At 41.6% G+C, this 26,946-nt stretch overlaps 1 protein-coding gene across 2 annotated transcripts in view; it reads left to right on the plus strand.

Annotated features, from left to right (window-relative positions):
• sema3fa (sema domain, immunoglobulin domain (Ig), short basic domain, secreted, (semaphorin) 3Fa) overlaps window positions 1-26,946 on the plus strand; it is a 49,248-nt gene that overhangs the window by 18,825 nt on the left and 3,477 nt on the right. For both annotated transcript variants that reach the window (XM_019262949.2, XM_010732780.3), the window contains exons 3-15: window positions 9,891-10,051; window positions 10,137-10,199; window positions 12,597-12,716; window positions 14,140-14,229; window positions 15,370-15,463; window positions 16,821-16,940; window positions 18,928-19,067; window positions 20,638-20,752; window positions 24,911-24,980; window positions 25,786-25,930; window positions 26,052-26,274; window positions 26,531-26,619; window positions 26,740-26,781. In XM_019262949.2, the coding sequence (XP_019118494.1) occupies window positions 9,891-10,051; window positions 10,137-10,199; window positions 12,597-12,716; window positions 14,140-14,229; window positions 15,370-15,463; window positions 16,821-16,940; window positions 18,928-19,067; window positions 20,638-20,752; window positions 24,911-24,980; window positions 25,786-25,930; window positions 26,052-26,274; window positions 26,531-26,619; window positions 26,740-26,781 (1,472 nt within the window). The remainder of the gene's footprint in view (window positions 1-9,890; window positions 10,052-10,136; window positions 10,200-12,596; window positions 12,717-14,139; window positions 14,230-15,369; window positions 15,464-16,820; window positions 16,941-18,927; window positions 19,068-20,637; window positions 20,753-24,910; window positions 24,981-25,785; window positions 25,931-26,051; window positions 26,275-26,530; window positions 26,620-26,739; window positions 26,782-26,946) is intronic.

A 26,946-nucleotide genomic window follows, 5' to 3' on the forward strand; every position in this document is an offset into this window, starting at 1 on the left:
TCAACCATGCAGAGGCAGATGGGCTTCTGGTGCTTGCCCATTAGTGGCTTATAGTATGATAACAGAGCCACAGATGATTGTGACCCCTGAGCTCGACTAGCTGCCCTGGCTGGCCATTTGGGGCCAAGATCGCGTTTATATTTACATCGTAAACCTCTAATTGACCATCTTGTTTCATGCTCAACACAGGATAAGGCACATGGAGGGCATGTCCTGAGCAATGCAGTGCATTTTACAAAGCATACCACATGTTCCATTAGTACATTTAATCCAAATGCACCAGATGAGGTTATTAAGGGCATTTCCGCCCCATTGTTTTAATGCATGTAAAACTATTTGCAATTTGTGCTTTAAAAAAGGAGTGTAAACAAGCCAAAACATGTTTTGCCTTTTTGCTCAGGGTCAACAAAATTGCCCAATCTCTCCAGGTGGCCTCGTAGTCGAAGACACATCCACCCAGCTCAGCACCAGCCAGTGGCCTTTGTATCCTCTGTCCACCCACACCATGTGGCATTTTTGTCAGCTACCCTGGAGACAGAGACAAGATGACAAGCAACAAAGTAATTCATTAAAATAACAAAAATGCATTCTTAGCTGAGAAGCAGCAGCGAAATGCCACCATGTGTCAAAGTTATTGGTCCTTGTCTAATGTTGTCACATCCTCTTGAGTAATGCTGAAACTAGCTGATAAAAACCACAAGTATTTTTATTTGGTCAACTTCTCAGAAACGTACTCAAAACTTGCAGAACATTTAGATTCAAGCACAACTTTTGAATCTCATTAGACTTGTCCATTTAAAAACTCTTGTTGAGAGAGATGTCTAACTTTTCATGCTAGAGTTAAATACTTTGAATGGGTGAAGCACAAGCCTGACAGTCATAGCAAAATACATCATCACTGCACTCATCATGCACGCATTTCCCCCATCACCCTGCTTCTTCCACCTGCGACACGGTGGGTGTTAAATAAAAGAGCTTGTGTTATCTCAAAAGCTTGGTATGCAGACAGGGGCTAGTGGATGCTGGCAGGATCAGACAAGCTGAGGAAAAGGAAAGGTGTCAGAGGAAGTTAGGTGATAAATAGCATTAACCAGGCATAGAGAGGGAGATTAAAGATAAATCAGGATGCTAAATATTTTCTTTGGTAGAGCTGCATGCATGACAATTCCTTAAAGACTGCGTACTTTGTTCTGGATGATGTGCAAGGCTGCAGGAAATACTTAACAATCTGATGAGGATGATGCAGGACAGGAAAGTGATAAATGATACTGAGATGTGTGTTTCTTAATCACTCCTCACTGAGAGATAATTCAGTTTTATTATGGAAAAAAGAGGAAGCCAAGTTTTAGTTATCTGACTTCGGTCATCAGCTGCTGAAAAATTGGAAAAACATCCAAATGAATGGTTGACTGAGATGTCTAAATGGAAGAAAATGTTCTGGCCTGTTTAATATGAGATAGTTTTGGCGTAACTGCAGTCATATCTTCATATCAGATGGTGTTTGACCTTATCTGCAGTAGTAGTGCTTGGGGGATTGAACCATTACATGTCAAAGCTCAATACTTCAGTTTTCTCCATTTAATTTTTCACCACGTTGGGGCCATTAAGATTATCTTAATCGGATGCATTACAAATGGGAAGTGCACTACCAGTAAATAAAATCGTCTTCTTATCTGACACTGCTACTGTATGGTTATATTTTAGTTTAAGCACAAAAAAATCTTGATAAGAAACTATGCTAACTGATGTTAGGAAACGTACAATCTCTTTCGTGTCAAAGTCCAACGATTTGTTGACCCATCCACCCACCTCAGTTGCCTCCCTCTGCAGACTTTGTGGCTTTATAACAACATCTTATGACACTAGTTTTTTGCTTTTACTCCAGATTGACAAGAGTCTTAATTCCCACGGCTCGTTTTTGGGCCTTTTCTAGGGAGGATATTTTGTGCAGAGCATCTACCATAAATGCATAAATCAGCATTGGACTCGTGCAGCTAACACCCCTCCCACCCAGCCGATGGACTATTTACCCACATCCCATTAGGACATTAGAGCGTCTGAACAAGTACCCTTCCCAAAGGCCATTCTTTGATGGCTTGATCTGAACCATTTGCTGGTGCATCTATTGTATAACTACTGTCAACATAAGCCAACAGAAAGCATCATGTATGTCTTATGGAATAGTCATTTTTATCTATATGTGTAGTCAAACTGTTACACATAGCTTCTTCAGTGCCGACATGTCTTTTTAACGTGTGAACTTGGCTGTCTTTAGTTATTGCTTGACCATCAAATGTTGCCATTTCATTATTCCTTTCATCCTTTTCTTTTCAGAGATAAACATGACTTTGAGAACTGCCTCCTCTATTTCCACTTCTGCTTTCTACCTAAGCTGGCAGCTGAGATCTCAATCAGTGTTTTTGTGTATTTGGGCACACAATCAGGGTGTTTTGTCCTCCGTCCAACTCATGATTAGAATACACATTGGAGAGCCTCTGTGCTCCTTTGTGAGCTGTGGTTTTTGCCCCTCCAACAGCAGTAGAGGGGGATCTCAGCCTCTCTGTGTTGGCTGTATGAAGCAGCTCTCCCAGAGTTCGACTCAGAGTTTCCATGGCTCTCTCCTGCCTGCTTTGATAAATGGAAGTTCTTAGGCTCGCTGTCAGGCTCCTCTACCCTCGGGACTCCTCCCTCCATTCTCACTCTTCTACCACACCATTTGCTGTTGTGGGTGAAAAATGACCACAGGGAATATAGTGGATTCTTAGCGCTGGACGGGAGAGTGGAACACCCAAAGAGGGTAGAGGTGGCTGTTATCCCCAGTGGACTGTGAGTCAACACTTACTGCTAATGGTCTCTCTAAATTTACCTCCTAATTACCCCACTCTTATTGCCCCCAGCTAGCAACACACTGGCCATGACCTTGATATACAAGGAAGCAAAGGGCATGCTTAAAATTGTGCTTTGCTCAGTTCTGGTTAAAATCAGCAGAAAGGGAGTTGATTTATCGACATCTTGGCTCAGGAACTGTGCAAATTTTAACACTCCCAATCGAATAGAGGATTAGGGAAAAATCCATAAATAAGGATGAACAGACTCTTCTGAGAAAGCATTATGCATCTGGGTGTGTGTTAGTGCAGCTGACGGAGAGGGAGAGTATTTGTTCTGAGTGCCAGGTCAGAGGTCAGCCAGGGAGAGGAGGATTTTTCACTCATTCGCACCAGCTCTGTCTCATTATTCAGCCCTTTTCCATAATCCTTCTAACCTGTGTTGTCACCACTGACCACAGCCGCCACCCTGACCAGCTCGCTGCAAGCGACAGCACAGCTACAACAACAAACACAGCTTCATCATCATTACAGCAGCACGCTAGCATCTGCACCACCCCAATCCTCCACACAAACAAACAATTTGCGAATACAATGGCCAGCCACGGGCCCAGCCAGCACCTTGGGTTTATAGCATTTTGTAAACAAAGAAAAGAATCAACCAGTGTTTTTCATGTTCTCCAAAATCCAGAGATTAGTGTTGTGTTGTTGAGGAAGAGAGTCAGCCAGACCTGCACACTGATTTCCTGGAAGGCTTTATCGTGTTTACAGCTCAGCATGGATATGGAGTTTTTATTTTTCTTGGCAACTCAAGAACTTTTGTTGTGTGAAAGGTGGAGTTAGAAAACCTTAGATAAAATTTAGTGAAGAAGCAGCAGTAAACATATGACATTTTATTTCTGAAATAGCTGCAGCTACAATAGTATTCTTAGCCCCCCTTTTTTTTAGACATTTATGATGCATTTTCCAAACTCTCCCTCCTCACCTCAAACCATCCCACCCTGGTATCATCATGACCACCCTGCTCTCTCCAGATCTGCTCGGAGCAGGCACCCTGCCTAACCTCCTCCTCTCCCCCCACAAAGATAATCCTGATTATGCTGAAGTTTGTAAAGAGGCCAGGGATGAGCTTTCACCTCAGACCCCTTGTGTCCTTTAACCTTTCACCTGTGGCCTTGCAATGCTATTGAGGGCAGCTGTCTGTGGCAGTGTGTGTTGAGGGGAAAGCCTTGGTAGTATCACATGAGACAGGTGACACTGCATTGGTTTTTACTTGGACTTTACTGAATGTATATTTGTCTTTGTTTCTTGACTGCCTTTCTGGAAAAATTAAGAATAATCATTTATAATAATCCACGGAAAAGTTAGAAAAACATTTGGAAAGCAAATCAAACATCTTGTACTTCCCTTCTCTGCATGTAATCCCACTGTATCCTCTTCTGATGACTACATGTACAATATAAATGAATGAAGATTATGTTTGCAGACCAAAGACAGTGGAATAAAGAAACTAAATTACCTTTCTTGTCAGTTGAGCCAGAGATACTCCTCTACTCCCTCATGCTTTAATTAACCTTTCCTGTCATCCGAAGCAGCAGAAATAGATTTGTTATAATCTCTCGTTTCCACACAGGAAGTGAACTTGCTACTTAAATCAATCTTTCTCTGCTCTTGATTTGTGCAGTGGGAGACAGGTGTCCCTGATTTGATGCGAGGATCAGAGAGCTCTACTTTTATTTCTACACACACACACACACACACACACACACTTATATACACACACGTACACAGTGTATCAGTGGCAGACAAGCGTGAAGAGCATCTGAGTGACAGCATCCGGAAGCTCAGAGATAAGACATAATCTGGTGCCAATTATTTGTCCTTGACAGGCACAGGTAAGCAGCAATCAGCTCCACTGACATGTGTTCTGAGTCAATAGTCCTGGTCCCGGTGGGTGGTGAGAGGCTGATTATGAGGTGCCGAACGGAGGCAAACACAAAGCTGCGACAGGTTGGGCTGATAAGGCTTCCCACTGCTTTTCAGTCCCTCTGATATCTGCAATGACCTCTGCGTCCTTGTGCAGTGACACTTGCAAAGACACTCAAGACGTTTATACGCACTTGGGATTTGCACTGAACATACTTTCAGTCTTTGGTTATATGCATTCACATTCACAGCCAATTCCAAAAGACCTCAGACCTAGGTTCCAGGTTCTTGGATTCAGATTCTGGATTGTGATTATGGCTCATGTGCTTTGACCATTTGGGGAAGAGAATAATACATCCATACGCAAACAGAAAGTACAAGTTGTGTTTTTACGTCCCTGTAAAACCTCAATGTATCACGGTTAGAAGAAACCGGGTTCAACTGTTGAGAGATGACAGCATCTAACTACCGACCCAACCATCCACCCTGACCTTCTGTGATGAAATAAAATGTCATGTTGCATTTGCTACTGGAAAAATACTTAAACAGCCATGACATCACTTGTCAAAGTAATTTCAATTGTAACAAATAACCAATGCTGTCTTTATTCTGTTGAGGGCTGATACACAAGCTATGTGTGTTTGTCACTTGATAAAGAAAATCCACATAGGGACACATCGGTGCACGCATGGCTGCAGACAAGCTGCAGCAAGGTGGGGCCACACCTTTATTTTATGAGTAGATTGGGGAATTCAGACAACATGCCAGGGATGCCTGGGCAGGTATGTGGGATTTTCTGCTCCCTGCTTTCTTAGACCACCCCTGCTCCTTCACCCGTAACACACACACACACACACACACACACACACACACACACACACTGACGGGATAGAAGGGGAGATCTGCAAGACAGATATGAGCATGAAAAGAAATGGAAGTGGTGTCTGGGAGCTTCATCTTTCGTCATCTCCTTGCAGATACAAAACAGAGGTCCCTTATGTCGTCTTTAAAGATGACCCAGGAAAACCACACCAAGGTATGAAGCTTTGCCAAAAGGCTACATACCTTGGCTGCAGAACAGAGCAGAGAGTGACCACAGTGCAGAGGGATCACATCAACAGGTGGACAGACTACGGGCTCAGTTTACCAGCAGATGGCATTCATATTGTAGGGCAGTAGTAGGAACAGATTGGATTTATCCAAACTGAAAGATCGTCGACAAACTGACCACAATTCCACGTGCACATGCTGAAAAGAAAAAGACAATTTAGCTCTGTCTGCCTGTGCGTCTGGTAGTGATTACAATGATCTTTCTGGGAACCTCTGTGATATACACCAGATCCTGTGGTCTTTATAGATAGACACTTGTGCCCTGTCATTGCAGAATTTACCAGCTTGTTATAAAGTCAACCGTTTTACACGATGTCAAGGCCGCGTTTTGTTTTGTAACATTTTTCTTGGCGTCAGAGGCACGGCCAATTCAGGCTAAGCTGCACCACACAGGAATGTTTAGGAGAAAATGAATTTGTGCTGACAATACAGCGTATGAGTGCTTTGAGGTGGACTGTTATCATACCTACCTCCTTATCTCACGACACCACAGGCATTATTTCAAAGAAAGTCTGTTTTAGCATGTCTCGTCTCGCAAAGATGTAAGATCTTTCCTCTAGTGCAAGATTGCCACTTCATTTTCACAGATTGAAATGGCAAGATGAATAAAGTTAATGCACATTATAACCATGATAAAGTCATTGTATTTTAGCTGAAGGGAAATGCAGTTTTTATGCAGGCTTTAAATGTGTCCTTTGTGCTGTAGATGTTGTAGAAGTGACAATCAGTCCTGGTTAACCCATGATTGACTGTTTTTTTTAATGATTTTGCCAGGCCTTGCTCCTTACATTACCAATACAGTACAACTGTTTATTAGACATATTCAGACCTCCATGAAAAGATTTAAGATGAGACGTAATTTTCATCAAACAGCCAGGCGTCCTTGTTATTATGTGTCAGTGGTTTCTCAATAGAAGTTAGCTTTGGAAAAAATGAGGCGAGAACAGTGAGTTTTTCTATGGTTGTTGAATGAAGTCCAAACCACAATTGGATGTAATTTGCGAATTTTCAGCAACAAGATAATTATTCTATTTTGAAAGTGTTTCACTGAGTTTATTTTGTTGTAATTTAGACTGATTTGTGTATTTTGTTAACTGCCAAGAAAGTTTTTTAGCAGTGATTAATCTTTTTGGGCTGAGGGGGGTGGGGGGGTGATTAGGTCTTGTCCAGAAGTAATACATGTAGATATTGATCTGAATCGAAGCAAGAGAGAAAGGTGAGAGGCTGTCAGACACTTAAAGTCAGTTGCTAACTTAGAACTTTATTTGTTATGTAGCACGTTATTCGTCTGTCTTTCCTCTCTCATTTAACTTTTCCGTGACCTATAGCCACTGTTGGACTTGTGACAGCCAGTCACCACCATTCAGATGCCCCTGAGTGTGAATCTGAGCGCAGAGGTGATAAATGTGGGATGTCAGTCGGTGACGTCTGGTGTCCCTGAAGCTCCAGTATCGTTCGACTGCTGGGCCTGTCAGAGCAGCGAGCTGGCTGAGTGTCTTATTGACAAGGAGACAAGGATGTGAAACGAGACGGGATGTTTATAGACAAAGACTGGAGCTTTAGGATGTTCTCCATGTCTGTGTGTGTGTGTGTGTGTGTGCATAGGAGCAACATAGCAACATAGGACATCCAGTGGGTATGTGATTTATCACCATGCTGCTGTCACCACCTGCATCTATGTCCTACTTTACAGTACTTGTGCATGTCCTCTGCACTAGGGCTGGGTGATACTATATGGTTGAAATCGATATAACTTAAAGTTTTAATCCTTGAAATTGAAATCCTGGTTTATTTGGTGACACCCATTACAGCAACACAGTTTAACATGACAGATGATTCGATGAAACACAATAGAGCATCTTGTGTATCTGTTTACAGTCCAGCCAAACAAACTCACATTTTAATAAATAAGTCAATCGATAATTGTACATTTTCCATCAAGCCACTATTAACCGTGATCTGATTTCATGTTGGAGACAATGAATGTTTTAGCAGGACACAGTAAAAGGAGCTGGGTACTTATCTTGCTGAGAAGTTGTTCAGTCTGTCGTTGAATGCTTTTAATGTGAGGAGCAGTGGGAAATACCTTGTTCGCATTAGCGGTAACGTAAGACAGCTCAGACACAGAAAAGAGAGGGTATAGTAAACAGTGAGGCTGATATTAATTAGATAAAATTATAAATGCCATTGCTGCATGCACATATTGTTTCCTGTAGACTGTTGTAAGCTATAAGAATCTTAAACTTTCATAAGAATCTAGAGGCTTACAACTTTTAAATAACAATTAATGTTCAATTTATTGAAGCAGACAGAAAAACTTCACATAAAACAAACTTTGGGTTAAGCTTCAGGTTAAGTTCCTGAGTATTTAATTTAAAATTGACTTTGAATCATTCATTTTAATAGATTTGTACAGAACTCTGGAAAACAATACCCTGATACAAACATATCACCACAATCTGACTGCACTGGAGGTCAATAAATGGCCGGGTCTACTATAAAGAGAATGCAAATAGTAAAGCATGTGTTTGGAGGCAGCTCATGAGAATTACACAGGTGACAGCCATGTCTATTCCTATTTACTACTTTCCACCTCACTATGTGCTGTGATGCTGCGCCGTGACAGCAGTATTTCACAGTTCCTAAAGGAGCTCAGTGCACCAGCGGCGGACAAATTTTTTCTGGCAGAGGATTCATGTCAGTATTTCAAGATGTCCCGCGCAGGTGGAGAACATCATGCTGTCTTTTATTTCCAATAAAGTAACAAGACATTTTGCTCCCTCCTGGTCAAGAAAAGCTCTTTCAGGGAGTCTTTCACATCTTCAGTGAGTCCCAGACTTGGCTAAGAAGAACAGTAGGCGTGTTTGTCTGGTCCCACTGAAGTGGAACATGAACAGGCTCTCTATCTGGTCTTCTAGTCTTCTACTGCAAATATAGAACAGCACAAGTGCAGGCTCAACTTTCTCAAGCTCCACTTTCCCAAGCGTAGTTTGAAAGAGAGAAAGAGAAAGCGTGAGACCTCCTATCAGATTCTCTAACAGCTTGGGAGGTAATGGGAGGACCAGGAGAAAAGGCTGCTTTCCATACACCAGATCTCCACTTATCTCCCCTCACACCCAGAGTGTAACTTAAACTTACACTCACACACCAGCGATCTGCCCTGAGCAGTATGTGAGCCATGTGAGAGAAGTTTTATAGTTTTAACAGTGATATAGAGGAAAGGATGTAGCCATGTTATGCGTGATACGATCGGAGCTTGGAAGTGGTTCGGCATCTCCTCTGCTGCAGTTAAAAATCTTGAAGAATTCACAAGAGGAGATTATAATGAAAGTCACCATCTCCACCACAGCTTGATATAAATCAAAAGAGGTAAAGAAAAGCCAACGTCGGGTTGCCAGGCCCTGAACATTATCTGCTATTTGGCTTTTTTGTAATTGAAGACATGTTATTTGACTGCAGCTCAGGATACCAACAGCGATGCAACGCAGGCCAAAATGAATGGCCATTTAGACCTTTCTGTCGCCATGCAGCAGTGATCTATTGCTCGTCTGTCGCCGTTCAGTTCTGACTCTTGTGAGACTGTATGCCTCCTTGCTTTTGAAAAACCTGTCATAACCAGATTTAGCCTGTACAGAATCCCATAAAGGCAGGATGTAATTGTAGTGCTGAAGAGAAAGAAAAAGATCAGCTTCTGTAAATGAATTTTAGGAGAGTCTGAGGAAAGATTTTGGCTTCATTAGCATATTATCATGACATCAACATCAGCATACTGTCTGTCTGCGTGTGTGTCTGTGTGTTTTTGTGTGTGGTTTAGATTTGTAAAGTAAATAGAGAGAAGATCACCTCTAGTACAGAACTTGGCAAACCAAAGTGCATCTCCGTGCCAAAAATAAGCAGCCTACACACATCTCTTGTGACCACGTCTGTGGCTTGTGTTTCCCAATTTTGTGAGTTTTTCTACTACAGTATTACAGGCACAGCTTGAAGAAAACCATTTATTTCTCCTCTCTTTTTTGCCTCTTTTTGTAGAGTTAAAGTCTACCGGCACCGCTCACCACTTCTCCTTTTTGCTGAACTCGACCGACTATCGGATCCTTCGCATGGATGAGGACCATGACCGCATGTATGTGGGCAGCAAAGATTACATCCTCTCTCTGGATCTGCACGACATCAACAAGGAGCCGCTCATAGTAAGAAATGTCCCACACAAACAATAATCCTGACTGAGCCCCCGCACAAGCTCATTTAACCAGCTTGCTGATCTCTCTCTGTTAGATCCACTGGCCTGTTGCCCCCCAGAGGAAGACTGAATGTGTCCTGTCAGGGAAAGACACCAATGTAAGTATTTCCATAAGCTGGTATAACATTAAAAGGAGTGCTGAAACAACTATTTTCTTAATTAATGAGGCAACTACAGATAATGAATTACCAACAATTTTGATCATTTACTCATAGTTTCAGTCTTTATTAAGTAAAAATGTTATTTATATTATATATTATATTATAATATTATATTTTCTGGTTCCCAGTTCTCAAATATAAGGATTAGCCCTGTTTTATATTGTCATAAACTTATTTTAAAGATATCATATGTGGCTCTAGGAGATTTTCCGCATCTTTTTACACTTAATGGACTAAACGATTCATCAGCTAGCCGAAAGAATAATAGAGAAATGAATCAATAATAAAAATCAATCATGAGTTGTCCCTTATTATAGATGTAGATTTTCATACAACTCTTTCAAGCAATTTTGCCAACCCTCATGACGAAATGCTGCAGGAGAAAAAGGGACCCCTAATCTACCAGCTTATAAAAGACACAGCTGTAAACCTGCTGCACATTTTCTGGCGACACATTTGATTTGAATGTGGCACCGGGGTCAGTGGAGGACATTTTTTCAAGCTCCTCCCAACGCGTGACTTGCTGTGGAGCTCTTTATTTACTGTCTCTGCATCCCTGATTGCTGATTGCGTACAGCTGCCACCAATTACGCTCCAGCAGGAACTTGGAACGTGCAACATGAGAGCAGAAAACGTATGAACTTGCCTACACATATCATTGATATTTCTATTTAAATGTTTAATAGAATTTTTTTTTTTTTCGCGCAATGATTATTCTACCTCGTGTTGTCCAGGCAGGCAGACAAAATGAGTTGAGCCACTGGAAGCTACAGGCTCATCTGATTCAGTCATTCAAACACAGCCACCCCCAGAGCAGCCCCCACAAAGAAAACCCATCATTGAAATTCATATAAAAACCAGATCCTTCGCTTTTGATTTTGTTCACACATTCTGACCCCCCCCTGAAAACATTCATCCCACCCCATGTTAGGGGTGAGCGCTGGCAGAAGCCGGTGATGAGTCTCCAGCTAATAACCCTCCTCTCCCCTGCTGGTAAAGAGCACAGGCCGCTGTTTATCCAACTGGAATGTTCATTTATGCGTGATTGGTGACCTGCGCCTCTCACCGCCTCTGGCTACATCGTATTGGCCTCTGTATGTTCGTGTGTGCATGCGTGTGTGTGTGTGTATGTACATGTATGTGTGTAAGAGGTGGGTTTGAAATTTCAGCACTAAAATAAGAAATAAAATTGGCTACTGGGAGACATCTTGGCAACCGTGGCCACTCTTTAGGGAATGACAGATGATGACAATTCAGAAGCAATTCAGAGGGGATGTCGGTTCAGGCGGGAGGTCAAAGGCAATCATCCCCACTGTGCGCTTTGTGGGGGAGCACAACTGTGCGCTGAATAATACAGGCAGGTCTATGTGCGTAAACACACACACAGACACACACACACACACACACACACAAACACATCCTCTCAAACCTCTGACTTGTGCATCTGTCGTGTTGCTAGAATCTGCCAAAATGCCTCATCCCCCATCCTGCATACAATCTTTTTTCTTTTTTTTTTATGCTTGGTACATCCTTTCTTTTTCACCAGCTGTCACTAGCAGCCGACTTGACGGACAAATCTGAACAAATATCATCAGCCTGTACATTTCTGTTGTTGGGAGTTATGATTTGGGTGGATTGAGACCAGGAAGGCAGACAGCTGGTCAGAAAAAAAAATAAGAGATTAAAAAGCGGCAGCAGACCACGGAAACGCAGAGCTGTTTTCACCAGCAAGCACCTCTTTGTCTGCAGAAAAGTGTTGTTCTCATCTGAATTCTTAGCACTTAAGTAATTAAAATTCTAAATAAACCACATCAGTGTTGAGAGCTTAAAAAGCTCACAGCAACAAGCATGTCTTTATGTCTTCTTCTAAAAAACCCTAATTGGATTTTAAAATCTCTCAAATTCTTCACTCAACGAGTCTTGTTTAGGCTAACCAAAATGTTTTTTAGTCGTCAAGTCTGACAGAACATTCAATTGGTTTTAGCCTCAGTCCCCATAGAAAACACACTTCACAGCTCAGATGCACTGCTTTTCTTGGTTTCTGCCACACAGTTATATGGTGTTTGGAAACATTTTTCCCTCTGACAGTGTGGTCTGATCTAAGGCCTGGGCCAGGCCAACACACGGAGCCAGAGAACAGAGCTGCCAAACACAAGCCAGCCAACAGCGGAAATGATAGATGTGATGGTTTTAAGCCAGGCAGAGGGGTTATTAACCATCAGTGGGGCATTATGTATTATGTAACCAATTTTTTTCCATTGCATTTTCATGATCAAGAATGAACTTCTTCTGAAAGTCTTCAGTCCTGTTGGGTTTTGTCTTGCTCTCCCTCAGGGGGAATGTGGAAACTTCATCCGTCTGATTGAGCCGTGGAACCGGACCCACCTGTATGTCTGTGGAACAGGCGCGTACAACCCCATCTGCACCTACGTGGACCGAGGACGCAGGTCACAGGTAACTAAAGACGCAGCCAGGCAGCCATGGAGACATTATGACCTTCACTCTCCACTTCTTTTAAGGTCTGATCTGTCAATCAATCTCGGGTCAGAGAATCTCCCTCTGCTTGCTCTTGCTCTTCAGTTTCATGAGCTTCTCTTCCATTATTTTCTACCTCTTTGCTTTTCATCGATTTCTGCAGTTTCACGGTCTGGAGACTTAAGAAAAAAGCTCACAGCCAGTCCACTCTAGATCTCTATTATTATTGCAAAATGGCTGTTGGTAAGGTACATAACTGCCACCGCTTAGAGATAGTTGAGGCACCAATCTTCTCTTACCACTGGGAATAGCACGTTGACAGTGTATCTATAGCAAATACCTTGTAGCCCCACCACCTCCTCCTCACCTGTTTATACGCAGCAGAGCCTGTGGCCTGTCTTCCTCTCTGGCTGAGAGCTCCTGAAAGGCCATCATTACTGATGGAGCCTCTCATCCATCACCAGCCTTGTAGCTCACCCCTCCCTCCATCCCTCCCTCGCTCCAGCACGACGGCCACGCAGATCTGCAGCAGCTGCCGGGCCCGGCTATAGTCCACACACTTGCATTCACCACCCTGCCTGTTTAGTCTCACTGTTGAAATGGAGGGTTCAGATTTCAATGTAAAGGTCAGTCCGCCTCTTGTCATTCAGCTTCTCCCCAAAGGCCCAAATGCTATGTTACTTCACACTGTAAAGATTATTCTTCAGGTGTAAACAGAAACCAATTGTTCAGAAATTGTTCCGCTCGGTAGACAAAGGGCTTCACACATTTTTAGTCTTCAGTTAGCTCCCAACTTTTTCCCTTTTTCCTTTTAACTGCATCGCTTTTTTTGGATGATATTTCAGAGTTCCTTCTGCAGAGTTTGTGTTAACCTTGTCATTTACCTGCACATTTTTGGAAAACCATAAAAAAATCCAAACTAGACTCTACGTAGTTTAGGAGACATTAAGACCAACAACAATACGAAATACTATACTATATATACTTTTATCTATTATATATGTTGCTCTATCCTTCACTTTATTTCATACTGTTGGATGTAATACATTTTTTCAATTGTTGCTTGTTCCATTTTGTTGCATTTCCTTTTCTGTTTTCTTTCCTGGCACTGCATGGTTTATGCATGGAGTTGGCAGCTGTGTTTGCATGACACTAAGTCTAATCCAACATGGTTACTAAATGATGAATGTCGCCCACTGGGCTCTTTTCACTCTACTTTGACCTCCACTATGACATTTTTTTTCGTCGACTCTGCTTGTTTTTTTCCGGTCTTCCTTATTTTTTCACACTTTCCCGTTTCCTCTTCTTTTTATGTCATGGTCACCATCAGGTTAAATTCACTTTGTTCTGGGCTGTTGAATGTCGTAATGAGATGGCCTACTGTGCCATGTCTCTGTTTTAGGGCTCCCACTACCTACAGGCACCCCAGTCTGGAGGACGAACAAATCGGGCAGCAGACTACAGCACTACATCAGAGCCTTTGGAGGCGAAGGTGGGCAGAAGGGTTTTGTAAAGGCTCTTAAGTTTGGTGCCCACCTGCAGTACTTTTTCAGTCTCAGGTTTTCACAGAGTTCAGAGCAGCAAAACATGTTGAGGAACTGCAAAGTCTCCAGAAACTTCTGTATCAAAATATTAACTGTGAATGTTTTTTTTTTTGCAAATGTAGAAAGTATGCTTTCCTCCAACAGCAACATGAAAGAATGCTTTTCAAACATACCGTTCTCATGCCAGTGGAGCCTCTGTAAGCCCATTAAATATATTTTTTTCATCAGATTCTTACTGTAAATGATGAGCCTCAACATGAACACCCAAATCAGAACAATTTTTCTTTTTTCCCCCATGAAATATTTATGTATTTGTGTTTTTGTTTGTGCCTTTCTCGCTAGTTTGAGGTGGACGTAGCTTAGTTACCAAAAGGTGATGTCATACACTGTATGTCAGCGCACTAATCAAAGTTTGGCAACATTAGCACAGCCATATTAAAGCATGTAACAAACATTATTTAGCCAAGTTGACAAAGCCAAGTTGTTGACTTATTATGACCTTTAAGTTTGATTTAAGAACGAGCTTCAATCCACACACATATTTTTAAGCCATGCTTTATGTTGTTACAGTAAGAACAAAAAATATCCAAGTATGTGTTAGAAATGCAGCTTTGACATTATTCTGCTTTCCCTTACATATTTCCTACCTGTCAGACATCATCAGCCAACTTTTGAACTACCCGACGAAACTCCAAGTAGACACGTACCCAGTGTTGACACAGATGTTCAAGATGTCCTCTTGCACTGTGGAATAATGAATTCTTGTTTGATCCACTAACATCAGAAGCATGGTAGAAGAGTTTTGGATTGCTTTTAGTATTTTTCCTCCACCTCTCCTCCATCTCTCAGATAACTGGTTTTGTATGTTTTTCAGCTCCTGCAGGGTCACAGCTCACACCTCACCATTGTTACTGCGTCTCTAAATTGATCGTGTTATTAGTTTGATGCTTCTGAGTATACTCAAAGTGCCTTGTACCTGCTGCATTCATAATAATAATAGAACAATGCCTTAAACACAATAAATCTGTTACCAAGGGAGAAACAAAAACAAGAAAGTTACTAATTATGTTTTTCCTAATTCTTTACAGGAGTACATTTTCCGGCTTGAACCTGGTAAAGTGGATTCTGGGAAAGGAAAATGTCCTTATGACCCCAAACTTAACAGCGTCTCTGCTTTGATCAGTAAGTCCCTGCTTTTTTGTTTTTTCCCTTTTATACAATGTGTACAGGCAGCAGCTTTAAATACTGTAGCTATCTGTGGAAAATAAAGAAGTTCTGCAATATGACTTCGGTTTTAGGGTGCTCAGTTTCTGTGCATGCCTCAAAAGGATTATCTGTAACCACATGAATTCTCTGAAACTCTATATTACTGAATATTTCTGTTTTTGATGTTTACTTAAAGAAAATCTTCTGACAGTTGTTACAATAGCAACTCTGATAATGTACTGTCTGGGACCAACCCAAAGACCGTCTTTCAGCGTTTTGCGTTGATCATTTCACCTCTAGTACAATTATAGTTTCATCCATACATTCTCTTGTTTTGTCAGACTGATGTGTGTGCTCTCCTGTCAGTGGGTGGTCTTTTGTTGTCAGCAGCTTACAGGTGGTCAGACAGGGCTGTTGATCATGAGCGACCTCTTGCCCGGCATGCTATGTGAGAGAGAGAGAGACAGAGAAGGATAGAGAGACCCTCTCTTTTGCTATACTCCGTCAGCTCAATTCCAGCTGACCCGAACAAAACTGTAACACCAAGAAAATCAGCTACAGGTCATCTTACATAACTGTCAGGGCACGGACATACCACACAGAGGACAAAAGAGGAAGCTGGAATTCCCCTGGTTTACAGGAGTTATTCTTTACACTTAGGCTACTACTTCTTGTCATCGCTCATCTACCTCCTTAAAATATCACTGCAGTAGATGAAGACTCTTAAGTTTCACCTTTTTTTCATGCATGGAAAATGACCTCATCTGACATCAGACCTGATGTGTCAGAGTCTCATGTTGTCAAAATGTGGTGTGATAATACTTTAAAAGCATCGTGCTAACAGGCCAGATGGGGGAAGGCTGAAGGGCTGTAACATCAAGCCCTGATTGACACCATGATCCCAGCTGACATGAAATTGTGTAAATCCAGCTGTCCATTGAAATTACACTGATTGGTCTAATGAGTGTGATATAAGTATGATTGCAATATAATTGTGAGGTCAACATTTTTAACCCAAGCGTGACATTTCCACTGGACCAGATCTGATGCGATTCTTAAAGTATGATTTATTTTGGCACTGCGTGTGTGCCTGTTTTGTAAAGTTACAAAGAAATTCTCACGCAGAGTACAAATGTATGACTGTGAATGTCGACAGCTGCTGTACGTGCCACTCGTCTGATTTTGATGAAACCACGAGGGATGATGCAACTTTTTAATGAAGTTTCAATCAGACGTGTTAGACAATGTTTTCTTTACTTTAACCTGAAAAATATTTCCACCCTTCATGACTTCACCTCTGCAACTCTCTTCCTTTTTACTCTGTGACTGACAGATGGAGAGCTGTATGCAGGAGTCTACATCGATTTCATGGGAACAGACTCTGCTATCTTCCGTACACTGGGGAAGCAGACAGCCATGAGGACTGATCAGTACAACTCCAGATGGTTAAACGGTAATGTCTCAACTCGCTGTTTGTTCTGCAGCCAGCATTATTTATTTCACTCATCTCTCTGGAGATTTAATTTATTCCTTAGCTCCTGAAGTACATTATACTGTAATGTTTCACCTAACTTCCCCATATGTTGCTTCAACACCGCCCCGCACATTGTCCATTCCTAGAGCCGTGTCATCTAGGAACAATGTTGTTGATCTTTCCAGCCTGCTCCACATGACCGCATGATCATTTGACTCGAAGCATAAAATGCACTACGCTAATCGTTGACTGCGTGCCTACAGAGCCTGACTGCAAGGTCAGTAGTGTAGTAGCAGGGGGAAATTGCTGAATGTCAATAATGACTCAGAGTAGCCTCTGCTGTCTAGTGAACCATGATTGTCACAGCGTTAAAAAAGCTGGTCGGATGATTTCACTTGATGTTTCCAAACCAATCACGGCCTCCCCAGATTTTCCTCTGACCCTGTTTCCCTGACAACAGTCCCCTGGTAGTGGTACGCTGAATCAGGACACCTGAGTCCTGCTAATCAGTCATGTGGAATCCCTCAGATATTTCCCCTCCCCCCTTTATATTGTTTCCAGTACCCCCTCCTCTTGGTTTTTTGGTTTGTCCTCATTTGGGACCCTGGTGTGTTGCAGCAGGGAGGGGCACCCTGTGTTGCATGCCCAGTGGTGACCCAGTAAGTCAGCCAGTGGGAGCACACTATGGTGCCATATTGAGCGTTGTCACTAGGAAGAAATAAAGGGGTGGGTTAGTTGAAGTGCTGTATAGGGCCCTGGGCTACTATTATTTATGTTACAGTGGTAGTCATTCTCAATAGACTCATCCAGTTTCTCTGCCAGAGTTTAAATGATGTCTGTGGCTGAATCCAGATCTTCATCCGTTAGACTTGTAGAGTGAGCCCTAACAGACTTACAGACTGTGACATCTGTCACTGTCATCACCTCAAGTTAGTAAGGGTGTTTGGCCCTGAGGGGCTAAAATGTGCTGTGAAACAGGAATCGAGACCTGTTTCCAACTATGTCATGAAATATTTATCTTCAGGCTTCACTGAACAGTTAAAAGAAATTCACATTTCTTCGTGTCTGTCTTAAAACACACACTCAGGTACTTGCTGAAACAGTTTTTGCTTCACCTGTTTATACTGCCTGTTAAAGTAAGTGATGGAGGAGAAATGTGCAAAGCTAGTTAGCCAGAAAGTATCTTACACATTTATAGTCTTCTTAGTGAAAAATAATCTGTTTCTACTTTTCCTCCAGCACAGCTCAACAAAGAAATACTGACTGGGGAAACACAAGAGGGAATTTCAAACTAAAGACTGTAACTTTGGATGATGAAGATATCCATTTGATTTGTCTAACTCAGACGTCTGAAACATCATATTACTGTAACTTCAGCTGAACTTTGGACAGATTTTTGCGCTGAACATGGGCTGCGGAGTTTGTCCCCCATAATTTACATTGGAAGCATGCAGGAAGGGACCTCTTAATGGCCAGTATGAATGATTACAGCTACCAAAAACTGTTTCAGTGTACAAATGGGCATGTGAGTTTTGTTGGAAGACAGACTTGGAAAAACCCATGTGAACCAACCCTTTAAAGGAATAGGACAAAAGTTGAGCTTGGTGTGCACGACTTTAATTGTTTGACACTTGTAATCCTATATTTACATCAAAGCCTCATCTGTGGACCATCACATCACACGTTTTTCTTTTCTTATGGGGATGTACATTGGTGTTCATGTCTTTAACATTGTCAGAGACATGTTCCTTTAAATTATGGGAAATATCCAGTGAAATCTGCACCCCAGGCCACTTGAGGACATTGCTGATTTGTGGATCTGAACAGGCTTTGGCACTTGAGGCTTTCCCAGGTCTGCCTACTTTAAGTGCAGTGAAGTCTGGACATTTAGATCTAGCTTGTATGTAGAGCAACATGAACTGAAAAGCTGCTAATGTTCTCTCCATCTCATCTTTCTTCTTCACAGATCCCACATTCGTCCATGCGCACCTCATCCCAGACAGTGCTGAGAAAAATGATGACAAGCTTTACTTCTTCTTCCGTGAAAAAGCCTCTGAGATGGGCCAGAGTCCCATGACCCAGTCTAGGATAGGCCGGATCTGCCTGGTGAGTTATCACACCAGTCAGCAAACCTCATGTTGATCATCACAGTTGAAAGGTTTATATGTCTCCATAATGGTTAGTTATAGCCTGTAGCCTGTTTCTTAGTCTGTTAGAGGCCCAGAAAGGAAGTTCCCCATGATCATCAGTAATTGCTGAGTAGAAAACAGTAACGCACACCAATTACCAGTCAGAAAACAAAATCTCTGCTGTTTGCCTCAACAGCTAAGTTTGGAAAGCGTTCTGTTATTTTTGTTCCTCTGGATGAAATGTTTGAGCGGCAGAGTTTACTTTTAGTCCACATCTGTATACATGCAAAGACATCCTTACAAAGCCAGAGCTGTGTTTACTCAGCAATGAAGTGCCATGGCCTGGAGGGTTCAAACCATCTGTACATGGACTTCAGAAAAAATGTCCCTCAAGACACTCATCACATGTGTTTGCAAGATCCATCCCTAAATATAATAAACAAGACAAAGTCTACAAACATGCTAGTGGCTCTGTGAGGTTGTACTCCAAGACCAAGTGGAGCTTTGAGCTAACATAAGTATGGTAACATGCTCACAATACTAACTTGCTGATGTGAAGCAAACACAACATAACTGAAAGTTTTTCCTGAATGTCTGTACCAAATTTTATGGCAGTCCATCAGTTTTGTGAAGTTATTTCAATGAAATCCAAAAAAAAAAACCCTCAAGGTGGTGCTAGAGAAAATGTCAGGGAGTCATAACGACACATCGTCTGACAACTATGATAATCTGTACAAAATTTGGTGCCAATCCATCAAGTAGATGTTGAGATACTTCTCTGATCAAGTGAAAAGTTTGACCTGCTGGTGGCGCTAGATAGAGAGGGAGAGAGTAAGTCGTTGAAATCCCCTACTGAATTTGTATTTTTCGCAAATTTCATGGCAATCAATCTTAACAGCTGTCAAGATATTTCACTCTGAACCACAGATTTCAACATGCTGGTTCTGCTAGAAGAAAAGTCAGGGGATCATTGTAGGCCGTATGTTTCATCCTCTGGGGACCATGAATGTTTGTATAAAAATTTCACAGTAATCCATCCAAGAGTCATCAAGATATTTCAGCATGAACCAAAGCGATGGACTAAATGACCATTCCTAGAACAGTGTCCCTAGCACTGCTATTAAAAACAATGTAAAACATTTCTGTCTGTTTATGGAAGATATTATTAAACATGTCACCCTTTTACCAAAGACCACAAGAAAGTTTAAAAAACAGACTTCTTCTCTGCATAATGTTACTTTAAAAGATAAAGATGGATCCCAAATGTATGTCTTCCAGCTTTGCAAAGCATTTGGCCTTTGTAAAATGTGTTGAGTTGCAGCCTATGAATCACTTTCCCAAGGCTTGAGTCTTTACCTCAGCAGTAGACGTTGGCTGACCTCCTGTGCAGATGGTCCAAGCTGAAACACAAAGCTGATCTTTATTCATACAGGCCCAATAACAACAGACCCAGTGCAGTTAGTTTGGACGGTTGTTTCAAACAGCTGTTAGTCACACTCTTCCCATAGAGCTTGATGTGTGACTACTGTGCATCTTCTCCCCCACAGAATGATGACGGCGGACACTGCTGTCTCGTCAACAAGTGGAGCACGTTTCTGAAAGCTCGACTCATCTGCTCAGTTCCTGGAGCTGACGGCATTGAGACACACTTTGATGAACTGAGTGAGTCTGAAATATTATTTCCCTTTGTCACTAATCCTTTAAGAGCATCTTGGGTGTTTTTTTTCCATCTTTGGACATTATACAACCCATCCTCTCACCAGGCCTGTGTCCACCACCTGTTGATCATTTACACTCTACTGGTCAGTGGTTGAGATCTGAAAACTAAATATCTAATGTAGCATTTTGAGATCAGATCATATTCCACAACTCAGGGGACATATAATGTATCTGCTTAGAGCGCTTAGTGTGAAGCACATAGTGAATATGTCCATGCCCTGACACAAAAACTGGCACATGGAAAGGGAGAATTCTTGCATGGTCATGTAACTCTAATTCATAACAAAGGTCTCCAGATGTGCTTCTTGTTGACAGATTCAGTATCAACAACTTTCTCATTTGCAGAGTTCTCTGCACATTTTGACCTCCATTTGCTTTGCATACTTTCACCATGATGTTACAGTTTTAAGGCCTTTAGCATTAACATCCACTCAGATTTTTCTGCAGTGTGTGAGCCAGCGGCTCACTGTACTGGAGGGACACACACACACACAACCACACACACAGCAAAGCAGCATTTAGCATGTGTCTTATGCTTATGTGCAGTAACACTTGGAAAAATCCTAGTGAAGCTGCAGCTTTAGATTAAAGTATCACTGACTCTTGCATGTTAAGCCTGACATGTCTATTGCTTTGAACCTCAACATGGCTCCTGTAGGTAACATCCATACTGTAAGAGTGTGATCGAGCAGCAACATGTTTCGCAAAGAATTTGTAGTTAAAAATAACAAGAGATTGAAAAGCAAACACACACACACGCATACAGAGTAATCAAAGTAATGAGCAGCTGGGATCAGTCTAAGGATCATCCCGGCCTGTCCGTCATTCACATGACTGACAGGATTAAGGAGGGATTTGTAGCATCCTTGAAATTGTAATGACTGGTGGTATGAGCAACAAATTTTTCACTACTTTCCACTTGTTTTTGCTCTAGTTTAGTAGGAAAATGTGCTTTCATTGGGAATAAAACTCTAATTTAACTCAAGATTTAATGATAGGAAGACTTTTACAAATCATTTTGATTTCAATCATAAGATGAAATTTAACTTGAGCCGTCCAGCCAACAAGGTAGACCCAAATTTATAATGCTGAATCAAATTTGAGTCTCTGTGAGGCAGTTTTTTTACAACAGTAACAGTCACTTTTAGTGCCACAGAATACATTTCATCCCACAGAATGAAAAAATTACTATCTACAATATAATAACTACAATGTAATGCACTTTTCTGAGACGTTTGTGGGTATTAAACATAAATCTTGTAGAAAATGTAATTTTGTTTTATGCACATAATGTAATTTTGCGGCACTAAATGCTGTCCAAATGGAACACAATTGCATTTCATTCAAAATCCATAGAAAGTAATGTAGTTATTATAGAATAATTATCTTAACATCATCATAAATTAACATAATAAAATGCTGCATGTGACCTTTAGGGTGTTTTGTGTTAAGAGTTACACTTAAACGCCCTGTATAGAATAATGCAGCATGCAGCATTATCTCAGTCATAGCTGTTTTCATTCAGATTTTACGCAAGTATTCTGACGTTAAATAATTCACCCAGTAAGTGTGCATCAAGGGCAGCTATGAGCCAAATGTATAGCAACATCTCTTATTCCTGCAGTGATGAGGATTCGCGAGTTGCAAATGTACAGTATGTTACGCATTAAGAGCACTCAGTCAGTGACAGTGTTTCAGCAGTCTATCCACAGTGCAGCAGGTCACTTGTAGTTTCAGTGCAGATGAGCACCCGCGGTGAGGTCATCGTGAGTCCCACAGCGCTGTGGTCGTCCTTCCCACAACCACAGACAGTCTGGTAGAAATGTGCTCTGTCTCCAGTCCTGCTGGTCCTGACGGAGCCCAGCAGAGGCATCAGAGTGGTTGTATGAGGACTCAGGGGAGAGAGTGGAGTAGATTCAGATGGTGTGGCAGAGGCTAACAGAAGAGAAAGCGTTCAGTGTTGTACCGAGGGAGAGGAGGGATATAAAGAGAGAGGGAAAGAGACTCAGAGGCACAAGAGAGATGAAAATGTCTGCCAGACAAAAATGAGAATGAATGTGTGGGCGATAAAGTTTTATTGCCTTTTCTAGAATGTAATTATGGAGTGAAACATTGTTTTTTTATTGAGTTATTCTTTATGTCGCTGTAGACCACAAATCCCACAATCTCTTTACTATATGAAGACATAGGTCCTTTTTGTTGTGGCTGTTTTGTTTGTTTTTCAATTTTCTCTCTCATTATTCTCAGTGGACATTTCAACAACATATTTTAGACGCGCATCCTTTGCGACATCACTCGCTTCCTCTTGTTTCTACTTAGAAAAACACCTTTTTTTATCCCCTCTCTTTGTGAACACTTAAGAGCAATCAGAGATGATTCTCTCTTCGCTAATATGACGCTGGGAACAGACTGTGTGATCTGACACATCAGAAACAAAAGTTGCTGTGACGCAACTTGTTCCAGTTCTCTGCTGATTTATTTATTTTTTCTCTTTCACTGTGTTTGTTCTGTAGCCAGAAGGCCTGTCAAACTGGCGTCAGATGGGTTATGAATTTCTAAGTTGTGTGCCAAAAGTAAATTTTTGCCTTAGTGTGCAGCCATTACCTGTCATTTTCATACCTTGGCATGTAAAGAGATCTTTTTCTCAAACGATTTCAAACTCATGATCAAAGGAACGTTTGTTGATTTTGCAACTTTGCAGAGTCAAAAATGATGTTTTCATACACGCCATGTGAACTTAAGCTTCCTCGTGTTTATTTGCTGCACGCGTAAATAACGCCAAAGGGCACAAGGATTAAATCATGTGTTATTGAATTGCACCCTTAATTCCACCTGCATAATTGTGCCCGTTTTGGTCTTTTACATGCCACTTCTCACGTTCATTCAGGTACTATCTGAGAGATAAATCTGAGCGGACAGCTCTACATTCTTACTGTTGTGTCCCAGATTTATGTCTTGCTTCTAGCTTCACAGATAACCATGAAAAAGAGCTCCAGTTTTAAAAGAGGGGATAGCATTTCATGCCCCTTTACTATAATTGGTGTTTTCAAAAGACTTTTGACTACAGATAATTGTTGTCCTTGCCTTTTCAAGGCTGTTTAAAACAAGCGATCTGAGCCCTAGTTTCCCATTGATTCAAAGCATTAAATGGACCTTTGTGTACCATGTGTTGACACTCAAGTGTTATTCTACTCAACCTGTCTACTTTAAATTTATTTCAGTTTTCTTCCTTAATGTTTTTCCTTGCACTTTTCTCTCATTAAGCCATCAGAGGATATGCAGAGTTCACAACTGCCTCAACCCCACCGTCATTGGATGCATATGGCTCCTATTAAAGTCATGTTTCACCAGAGATCTCTATTTCACTTATATTCCCTGCTGAGACTCAGGAACTGTAGTTTCAGCTTTGGGAGAGTTTGGATTCAGGATTCATTGAGGCTCTGGTGACCACAATTCATGAGGAAATCACCCTTAAACTCTCCCTCCTCGGAAGCAAAAAATCTCCATATGACACAATTACAATTACTTTGGGTTGGAACCAATCTGGGAACTAATAAAGCGTTATGGACGCTAATATTTACTCAATCTAACATGTTTTCTTTGTCCGACTGTTCATTGTGACAGTTATTGTTCTTCTATAGTTAGATTAAACCATTGGCTCCAAACCAGTTGGGCTTGAGACCTCGTACATAAAGGTTCTGGTTGGGGCTCACATGTTTCAGGCATCTATGAAAGCATGATTTTCCTTGTAAACCTCTTAGATAGTTTCATTTGAATAATTGTTAAAGGCACAAAAACATCAAATTATCTAATATTTCACCAAAACAGAAAAAAAAGACAAAAGTATGAACACATTTGTGTAGCAGAACAGATTTTTTTCTTCTTTCCTTCCTTCATTAATCATCTCATGACTCTTTTAGAGAGAGCTCAACCCCTACAACCACTGTAAAATTTAATTAAATACGCCGATTGCATCAGTATCAACTCTCTAATGATGTATAATAATATATGAGTCACAAGTGCCAAAAAATGAACTGCTAGTGGTTTATGGTTGGATTATTACTGTGACTAATTACTCTAAATTCTGTCTTTATCTATTAGGGGATGTGTATATCCAGCCAACTCAAGACACCAAGAATCCTGTCATCTACGGAGTCTTCTCAGTTTCAGGGTGAGTGACTGACAGCTTTCTCAAGCTCTCTAACTTTTCATGCCGTTTTGAGGGAAGGTATATTTTGGTTTCCTCCTGCAGTTTGTATTAGCCTGAAGGTGTCAGCTCTCTCTGATATTGAAATGCCGTGTTGCATTCGGCCTGTCAGATTCAGGCTACAAAGACAAAACAGGGCTGTGAATCTAGAGCCGAGAGGGAATCGTGCTCTCTCCGAGGCACTTACTGAGCCTATAGTTCCTTATAGGTCAGGTTTGATAGCAAGTTGTCATTCAAGACACAGCATTAAAATTCGAAAGGAACTAACCAGACATGTAAACTGTGATTCCGACTGCACGCAAGCAGGGAGAGGTGCGCACAGAGTCATAATAAACATGTCTTGATTAATATATTTGAGAAACAAATGTTATTGTTTCCATCCTCTCCTCAGGCATCAGGCACATTTAAACCCAGCTGATAAAAACACATGTGGTGCTAATGATAGAGGCCCATGACAGGAGTTACAAACATAGTACACCCACCACACAGCAGTGAGAGCCTGAGCGCTGGCGATTCTCTGCAGTATGTGGGTGTTTGTATGTCAGTGTGTCAGACAGCTTGACTCTGGTTGAGTCGGTTTGAGAGTGTGTGTTTGTGCGTCATGATGTTTCAGTGCGTTCCTGTAAGAGGCCGAGTGAGTATGTGGGAAGGAAGTAGATTGTACCAGCCATAGAGAACACCCGTAGTAATTATCCCAGGGAGTGAGTTAATCTGTATCCTCTCGATGCTGTCTTTGTGTGTTCATCGTTTTTCTCCTGCCCTCCTCCAGATCTGTGTTTAAAGGCTCGGCAGTATGCGTCTACTCCATGGCCGACATCCGCATGGTCTTCAATGGTCCTTTTGCCCACAAGGAGGGGCCCAACTACCAGTGGGTGGCGTACACTGGGAAGATCCCCTACCCACGACCTGGCACTGTGAGTTTTAACCAATAAAAATCTGCCCTCTGTTTTATGAGAACATGTTTGTACTGCAGAAAGAATCTGTTAAATTGCTGGCTTGACAGTTAGATCTGTTTTTTTTTTCTTTTGTCTATAGTGTCCTGGAGGCACTTTCACCCCCAACATGAAATCCACAAAGGATTACCCAGATGAGGTTATCAACTTCATGAGAAACCACCCTACCATGTACAATGCCGTATACCCAGTGCACAAGCGCCCCCTGGTGGTTAGAACCAACGTGGACTATGAGTTCACCACAATTGCAGTGGACCAAGTGGCAGCTGCTGACGGGAGCTATGAGGTGCTCTTCCTGGGCACAGGTCAGTGCTCTGAGGCCCTAACTGTCATTATATGATGATTGTGCAGTGAACGATTGTGCAGTTTGAAGTTGGCTGTCAAATAAACACCCTCCAGCTTTGGGTGTCTAAGTTGGTTAGGGGAATCTTAAAGCAGTTTCCTGTTTAAAAAATATATTTAAATTGATGGATGAAGTGCATCGTGAGAAGGAAGCTAAGGTCATGGCTCAAAGTGTCAACAGGAATGAGGTTAAACTTTCTTTTCCCTTGTGTTCTACAGATCGGGGATCAGTCCAGAAAGTGATCGTCCTGCCCAGAGATGACTTACAGACAGAGGAGCTGGTCTTGGAGGAAGTGGAAGTCTTCAAGGTCTGATCTTATTCTCTATTCTTCTTCACTCTTTGTCATTTTTCTCAAATTACGTATATTGTGTTATCTGAGACCAAAAACAGACTGAAATTAAAGCTGTTGTTCACTGTATCACTGCAGGTTCCCACGGCAATTACCACCATGAAGATTTCATCAAAGCGGGTACGTTTTTTTTTTTTACATTGATCAAGTAGTGGAATAAATGTATAAAGTTTAGATTTAAAATAAAATGTGGTAATGCTTTACATTTCCTACAGTTTTCTTCAATTTCTTATAAAGCAATTAATATGTAACTAAATTCATAAGAAGGTTATGGCAAAGGATGTC

The sequence above is a fragment of the Larimichthys crocea genome, chromosome VI (assembly GCF_000972845.2).
Source record: "Larimichthys crocea isolate SSNF chromosome VI, L_crocea_2.0, whole genome shotgun sequence".
Lineage (NCBI taxonomy): Eukaryota > Metazoa > Chordata > Actinopteri > Sciaenidae > Larimichthys > Larimichthys crocea.